Source organism: Austrofundulus limnaeus, unplaced genomic scaffold (genome assembly GCF_001266775.1).
Source record: "Austrofundulus limnaeus strain Quisiro unplaced genomic scaffold, Austrofundulus_limnaeus-1.0 Scaffold13, whole genome shotgun sequence".
NCBI classification, from domain to species: Eukaryota; Metazoa; Chordata; class Actinopteri; order Cyprinodontiformes; family Rivulidae; genus Austrofundulus; species Austrofundulus limnaeus.
The window spans coordinates 1,897,781-1,905,903 of NW_013952415.1; the positions used below are offsets into that span (position 1 = coordinate 1,897,781).

Here is an 8,123-nt window from a genome sequence, read left to right on the forward strand (position 1 = left end):
ACACACACACACACACACACACACTTATAGACATGTTTGTTCTTCTGTCCTCATGGGGACTTTGCATTGACTTTCATTCATTTACCAGTATTTTCTATTACCATTTGAGCCTAAACCTTGCATAGCCTAAACTTTACATGGGATGTGAACTGGGCTTATGTCCCCATAAGAAACAGTGGGTCCTCACCAGGCTGTGTAGTTTGCTTCATCTCTAAAGAGATGCTGCTCTTTAATATTGTTTATTTACTGTCTTAGTTGTGCGTGGTGTTTAATTTACATTTTGTTGTTCTGTTTATTTTTTATTCAAGTGCATTTTTGTTAGAGACTGAGAGTCCACTTTCTTTAAACATTAAACATTCTTTAAAAATTAAAGTTTATTGATTTATTACACTTACATATTACGCTTTTATAATTATTAGTTGTAAAAYGGTCACCAGGCAATATTATCGCTTATCGCAATAATTTGTGAGACAATTAATCGCCCAGTAAAATTTGTTATCGTGACAGGCCTATGGGTCACATACAGCAACAAGATTTACTTGTCTTCTTCTTTCAGCTGTTTTCTCTGAGGAATCATCCTCCATCTCCCAACAACCAGCATCCTCTTTCTTGGCATAAAAAAACAGACTTCTGCTCACAAAAATTCACCTCTGCTTTAACAGCTCTCTCTCTCCAGTCCTGTTTTATAAAGGGCTGTCACGCTCAGGTGCAAAATAACAACCAAAGCTAAAAAAAATAAATAAAACTGGGGAAACTTGCTGACCAGTTTCAAAATGTTCCAAGAAAGTGTGGCTGCTTGGAAGCATAAAATAAGAAAACCATGGGGGGATTTAAAGTATTTAAACCGTTTGCAAAGTGTTACAAATGAAAAAAATGGAAAAGCTGAAGATGATTTCTTGTTGTTTCTCTGTCACATAACTGCCATAAAGCAGGCACTGCTGAGGAGAAATGTGGACAAATAGCAACTAGATGGTTTCTGTGTTTCAGTTTGGACGTTTGTTAGCTSTTTGAGGGAGAAAAAAACGTGTTGTCATCGTGATAAAACATGTTTCAGTGAGAGCTGCTGTTTGTGGAGTGACCAGAGGCTGCTGCTGCTGCTGCTTGTCGTAAACAACTCAGACAGAGAACAATGGGCAAGGTTGGAATTACTTTTCACGATTTAAAAAAAAAACAAATAAGCTTTGTTTTTGAGGCTAACCAAACGCTGGTTTTACAAGTACACAACACACAGAAGGCATCCACGTGAAATCCCAAAAACATGAAGTGAATCAATCACCGGGTCTGGCTGAAAAAAACAAGCCCACCCCAACGCCGAGAGCTAAYGCTAGCTTTGAGCAGCGACCCACTGTCCGGGGAGGGATTTATTTCTCCTGTCAGCCGGGCTCAGTTGGCTCCGAAGCACGCAGAACAGCTAGCCTTTAGTTATACGTAACCTGTGCATTAAAATCTAATTAAAACAAACGAGGCTTCACGTAAATAACACAACCTGTTTACCTGTTAGAGTAGATGCACTCCACAGGGCGCCGCCATGTTGAACGCCTCACAGCCCCATCCCACAGCGGTGAGCCTCCGCCGTCAGGCTGCAGCGTAAACTAGTCCCACCAAGGTAGCGCCCTGGACGGCTAACGACTGCGACTTTTACAACTTTAAGACGCATCGGTTAGCTATTTACTAAAATGATGATTAAAAAACAACTAACGATGCCATCTGTTTTTRCGTGAGTTCTGGTGGTTTATTCGCCACAAGTTTGTTTGTGTGTTATGCGGTTTCGCGTGATCGACAAGAGCGCATGCGCAATTTGCTATTAGCGTTGCAAATTAAAAGGCTATATTTGAAGGGATGCAAAGTAAACTAAAAACATCCAATAAAGGAGAAAAACTAGTTGAATCAGTTTTTCCAACAAGCTTGACATATTTATTAGATTTTCAGCAAGTACCACATCAATTCTTAGCTCAGTACTTGAACAATTGACTGACTTGTAGCTGTTTCTGTGTTGCCTAATCTATTATCCGGGACAGCCACCTTGAATCGAAATACGAGTGGTTCAAAAATAATTTACAGATAAAACACGTGACAAAGAAGTTATTAAAACCCCCAAAGCCTGAATTAAATATTTTAAGTAAAATCCAGGTAAGAATCAGTTTATTTATCCAGTTCATTTGGATGCAGTGTCGGTATTTGGCCACCAGATGGCGCACTTGTACAGATTCCCTGTTAGTTGGTTTTAAATGGCAAACTCCAGATTTCCTTTCCTCCTCCTCCTCCTCCTCCTTTTGTAACAAAAACAAACTGTACAAATGTCCCTGAGGTGTGAAGGTGTGCTGGGACAGAAGCAGCAGATCTCAGTGGTCCCAGTTAGTCTYCAGGACTGGTTGGGTTTGTGTGTCTTTGGAGGCGACCGAAGTCACAAATGTTCTACTGGACACCTTAAATCCTGCACACAAACAACTAGAGCTGCTTTTCTCAAACTAAATCCTGTTAATTCAAACATCGCTGGAGGGAAGTGAAGATTTTCAATTGGGATTTTTTTTTATCCGAAATTCATTTTCGCATCAAATAAAGCCTGTTTTCGAAAGGTTTTCTTGTGTTTGTTGTTTTTAAAATTTAAATTAAAGAAGCCGAACAAAAGAGAAACGTTATCAAAGCCAGAGAAATTGTTTTTTTTATTTTGTAAGAACGGTGAGTTGATAATGAGCGCTGAATGATTTTGTAAGATTTTGAGCTGTTGATGCTAAAAAAAAGGCTGAACACTAGCTAAAGGGCTAAAGTAGCAAAAGGACAGCTAAAAGCTTCCAGCAGCAAAATGTTCATAAAACTGAAAAGCAGCAATAGGCTGGCTATAAGACTTGAAAAAAGCTAAATGCTAGCTGAAAATAGCATGATGCTGGCTGGCGAAAAGAAGCAAAAGGATAGTTAGAATTAGAAAAAGACTAGCCAAAAGTAGCAAAAAGGTAAATAAAAGTGGCAAAATAATAGTTCAGAGTAACAAAAGCTTTGCTAGATCAAGAAAAAAAGACTTGCTTAAAGCTGCAAGCCAAAGGCTAAAGGTTGGGGATAAAAACAGCTTTAACTTTACAGTAGCAAAAGGCTAGATAAAAGCAGCAAAAGCTCAGCTAGAAGGTAAAAATACTAAAAGGCYAGCTAAAAGTAGCATACCAAACGGCTAGGTAAATATAACAAAATGAAAAAATACCAAAGGGTAGCTAATGCTAATGGCTACCTAGAAAGTAAAAGTAGCAGAAAAACAGGTAAAAATCAGAAAGGCTATCTAAAAGTAGCAAAAATGCTATCTAGAAGGTAAAAATATTAAAAGGCTAGCTAAAAGTAGCATACCAAACAGCTAGGTAAATATAACAAAATGAAAAAATATCAAAGGGTAGCTAATGCTAATGGCTACCTAGAAAGTAAAAGTAGCAGAAAAACAGGTAAAAATCAGAAAGGCTATCTAAACGTAGCAAAAAAGCTATCTAGAAGGTAAAAATACTAAACGGCTAGCTAAAAGTAGCCGACTAAAAGTCTACCTAGAAAGTAAAAGTAAGTGTAGCCTAAAGTGAGTTACCTAGATGGCAAAAGTAGCAAGAAGCTAGCTAAAAGCAACGAAAGATTAGCTAAAAGCAGTAAAAAGCTAACTAGAAGGAAATAATAGTAAAAGGTTAGCTACCAAAATGCCATGTAGCCTAAATGTAGCAAAAGCTAGACTGTAAAAATACAAAAGGGTAGCTAATGGCTACCTAGGACGAAAATATACAAAAACGCTAGCTAAAAGTAACAAAAGTCTAGTTAAAAATAAAAAAGCTAACTAGAAAGTAAAAACACCAAAATATTAGCCTACATTAGCCTACCAAATGTCTAGATAAAGGGTAAAAATACCAAGAGCTAGCTAAGTAGCTAAAGGCTACAGAAAACACATTACGGAAGCTAAAACCATGAAAGTAGACACATTTTCTGAAGCAGATTTCACAGATTGGTGTTTTCGGAGAAAAGGTTTACAAATTAAAGCAAATATTTGCAAAAGTTTTAAGCTAAAAGTCCTGAATCAGCTGAATGTGTTACAGCAGAAACAGGTAAAAACCGCGCGCAAAAATAAAAATAAAAAACCGGATGTAAACATTGTGGATGCTGACTCAGCATAAAGAAACTGAAATGTAAACATGAAGCCGAGTTTCTCCTTCACCCCTCAGCTCGTTTTTACTGTCTTTTCGTGTGACTCTGTGTGACTTTGTGTAACTTTGTGTGACTGTGTAACTGTCTCCGTGTTTTTCTATGCAAATGCGCACCTGCAGCTCTGCTCGCTGATTGGCTGAAACCAACAGATTCTGCTGCCAAATTATCTGATTGAAAATCAGGGAGGAGAAAAAAACAGCAGCGAGCCTCGAAGCTTTTACAGCTGCTGAGCTTTTCTAACTTCAAGGAACGGATTTCACCAGAGCAGGAAAAAATATATATATACTTAAAATTTTTATTATCATTATTTAAATTACATCACTTTATTTATTTGTAAATAGGAACCCGATTTCTGTCGAATAAAGGTGAGGAGATTCTTCTTAAGTTAATTTAAAAAAAAAGTTTAGCTGTAAAGTTTTTTTTGTTTGTTTTTAATCATTGGAAGTATATAAAATGTATTTAAATCCAGCTACTTTATAATAATAATAATAAAAAAAGTTAATTTTCCTGCTGTAGGATCGTCATGCCGCGGTCATTTCTGGTGAAAAATAAAAGATGTTCTTCTTATAACGTCCACCGGACTTATGAGGAACAGGAGGCCTTTAAACACGGTAAGATTGATCATTTTATTTTATTTTATTTTATTTTTTTTAATTTTAGAACCGATTCAGAGCGCAGTTTGAGCTGTTTTAGATCTGCCTGACGTTTTATTCTGAATAAAAACGAGTTTTTGCTTTAAAAAAAAACTATAATTAAATCTTATTTAGAAGCATTTATGGAGTGAATGCATGTCACCCGCCGAGTTTTAAACAGGTGTAGCTTCTATTTTTATTTTATTTTTTATTTTTTGTTTATTTATTTTGGTCCAAACTTCTTGTGAGTTTCATTAAAATTGGAATGTTTTGCTAACACGTTACCTTAATTTTAAAATTCTTTTGAATTTTTTTTAATTTGTCTTTTCTTTTAATTTTTTTATTTTTTTCCAGAGGTTCCATCTCAGGTCCAGGACTCCTCTGAGGGGCTCAAGTCAGAGAGGGGGTCTCCCTGCTCACCTCAGCCTGGAGGAGAGGAGCTGCAGTGTCCCTTACCTGCCCACCCTGAGCCAACCAAACCACCTGTGGCCCCCACACAGCCGTACTACCTGACAGGTGCTGAAGCCAAAACAGCTAAAAGTTTCTGGATTTTTTTATAGGTTAAATAGCTAAAAAACCTTCAACGAAACAATATTAATTAGCACTGAGTACATGTTGAGATGAGTCTCAGCTACTGCGCAGGATTATATCTGTAAAACTGGAGATTTGAAGCCACGTTTGAGTCGACAGAAGTGAGTTTTGTAGTTTAAAGCTACAAAAAATGTCTGAGACTCTTGTTTTTCCAGGTGTTACTGAGATATTTTGCTAACAGAGAGACAAGCCGACTCTGAAATTTGATGCAAAGTTTTCAAATCTTAGATTTTTAACGGTTGGCATTTAGAAATAAACGCAGCTAAAAGGTTAAAATTGAGGGGCTAGTTCAACCTAAAAGAAGCAAAAGTCTAGCTAAAAGCTAAAAGCAATACAGAGCTAAAAAATGGCAAAACAGAAGCTAAAAGTTGAACATAGAAAAATGCTACATGCAGCAAAATATTAGTTAAATGCTAAAAGTAGCTAGTTAATTCTAAAAGTTACAAAAGGCCAGCTAAAAGATAAAAATTTAAAAGGGCTAGCTAAAATTACTCGAATGGCTAGCTAAAAGCTACAACTAGCAATAATGCTAAAAAATGTTGAACGTAGCAAAACTCTAGCTGCAAGCATCAAATATTAGGCAACAGCTAAAATTAGCAAGACACTAGAGAAATGATACAAAAATGTAGCCAAATCTAAAAGTAGCAAAAGTCTAGCTAAAGGTAGTTAAAAGGTAAACGGACAATACTGAAAACCAAAAGTCTTTATAAAAGCTTAAACACTCTGAAACCATGAGCTAAATGCCAGCAAAACTGTCAGCACGATGGCTCAGTGGTTAGCACTGACGCCTCACGGCAAGAAGGTCCTGGGTTCGATCCCCGGTTCGGACCTGGGGTCTTTCTCTGTGGAGTTTACATGTTCTCTTTGTGCTTGTGTGGGTTTTCTCCGGGTACTCCCCCACAACACAAAAACATGTACAATAGGTTGCCTTCAGGCCCAGGCCTCCCTTGAAAAAGAGATCTGAGATCTCAACGGGACTTGCCTGGTTAAATAACGGTAAAATAAAGTAAAATAAAAAGGTAAAGTAGCAAATATTTAGCTAAAAGTTTAACGTAATTCTCACCTAAAAAAAGGCGCTCTAGTAATGCCTGAAGTTGCATCACCTCATATAAAAAAAAGTTAAAGTAGCAAAAAAGCCAGCTAAAAGCAGCAAACATTTCACTAAATACAAATAAGAGCTAGCTAAAAGGTAAATGTACAGTAATAGCTAAAATAGCAAAAGCCAAGATAAAATCTTAAAGCGAATTATGTGCTCTGAGCAGCAAAACGTCAGCTAAATGCTAAAAGTAGCAAAATGCTAGCTAAAATAGTAGATACCCAAAGGGTAAAGTTTAACGAAGCGAAAGGCTAGCTACAGGCAGCAAATGTTAGCTAAATGCTAAAATTAGGAAGCCACCACAGAAATGTAGCAAAAAGCTAGGCAAATATAAATATTGCAAAGGGCTAACTAAAAGCAGCAAAAGTCTAGCTAATTGTAACAAAAAGCTAGCTGAAAGCTAAGTGAACACTAGCTAAAACAACAAAAAAGCCTAGCTAAAAGCTAAATAAATCATTGTTTTTATTTTAACTAAAAGAACATGGCACTGTAGTTGTGCCTGAAGTCACATCATCACTCCATATCTGGTAATCGTGGCCTTGTGTTTGTGATATATTCGTACTATTTGTATTTTTTCAGGCACCAGTTGTTTTTTTTGTACAAAAAACTTAAGCTGTTTTTCTCGCCGCAGAGCCTCACGTGGCCGAGTATCCGCCTTACTACAAGCCGACGTTCGCCTGGGACCAGCTGGCGTCCTCCTACGACCTCCGCCAGCTGAGCTTCAGCCCCACGGTCCTGCAGCACGCCAGTAGACTGTACGGCCCCCACATCAGCCGCAGCCCGCCGCCGGAGCAGCCCCTGGACTGCAGCACCCACTACTCCCCCACTTCCAACACCTACCACTGCATCACCTGCGACAAGGTGAGCGTCGGGCTCACTCCTCCCTCTGAGCAGAGGAATCGGCCCTTCGATGACGGTCTGAGCGTTTGTCTTCAGGTGTTCTCCACGCCCCACGGGCTGGAGGTCCACGTCAGGAGGTCCCACAGCGGGATGAGACCGTTCGGCTGCAGCATCTGCAGGAAAACCTTCGGCCACGCGGTCAGCCTGGAGCAGCACATGAACGTCCACTCTCAGGTCCGTCAACTCAAWTTCAAACATTGCGGTTGTGACCGTTTTTTAAATGTTTAAACAGGCGGAGATAACCGTACAGCTGYGCTCAACATTATCTTCTGCTCAGCTTTTTTATTCCCTCTTAAATTGCGTCATATTTATTTTTCGTGGGTTTCGTTAAAAACGCGCCACAAAGCTTTTTCTGCTGTTGACTCTTGTTTGGGSTTTATTTGATTGGGTGAAATGAGTCTGAACAAATGAAACATTGTGGCAATTTAACAATGAACAGGCACCTCGGTAGCATGTGGAAGAACCATACGCAGCCACGAGAGCCTGGCCCCACCTCCTCATCCTGCTCACAAGCTTGGTCACACTGCTGTTGGCAAATCAGTGGTTTTCCAAAGTTTTCAACATAAATGTGTTTGACAAAAGCTGACAAATTTAAACACAAATCGTTTCTGTCCGTTCAAACGGTTTTTGATCTAATGTTTTACATGAATTAATGATTTGTGTGCTGTAACACTTCCTGTGCAGCTTGGGGAACTTCCTGCAAGCGGTGAACTGGTACGAGTATTTACACGTCTTTTTAC

General features: G+C 38.6%; 2 protein-coding genes across 2 annotated transcripts in view; one reads left to right on the forward strand and one right to left on the reverse strand.

Moving 5' to 3' along the window:
• The window catches only part of tsc1b (TSC complex subunit 1b), a gene marked incomplete in the record, with an annotated part of 33,693 nt that extends 32,096 nt beyond the window's left edge, over nucleotides 1-1,597 (reverse strand). The window contains 1 exon segment of the mRNA XM_014002437.1: nucleotides 1,495-1,597.
• A 2,783-nt stretch (nucleotides 1,598-4,380) lies between these two features.
• gfi1b (growth factor independent 1B transcription repressor) overlaps nucleotides 4,381-8,123 on the forward strand; it is a 6,143-nt gene continuing 2,400 nt past the window's right edge. Inside the window, exons 1-5 of the mRNA XM_014002440.1 lie at nucleotides 4,381-4,529; nucleotides 4,681-4,775; nucleotides 5,151-5,312; nucleotides 7,115-7,344; nucleotides 7,420-7,557. Of these exons, the coding sequence (XP_013857894.1) occupies nucleotides 4,688-4,775; nucleotides 5,151-5,312; nucleotides 7,115-7,344; nucleotides 7,420-7,557 (618 nt within the window). The 5' untranslated portion in view covers nucleotides 4,381-4,529; nucleotides 4,681-4,687. The remainder of the gene's footprint in view (nucleotides 4,530-4,680; nucleotides 4,776-5,150; nucleotides 5,313-7,114; nucleotides 7,345-7,419; nucleotides 7,558-8,123) is intronic.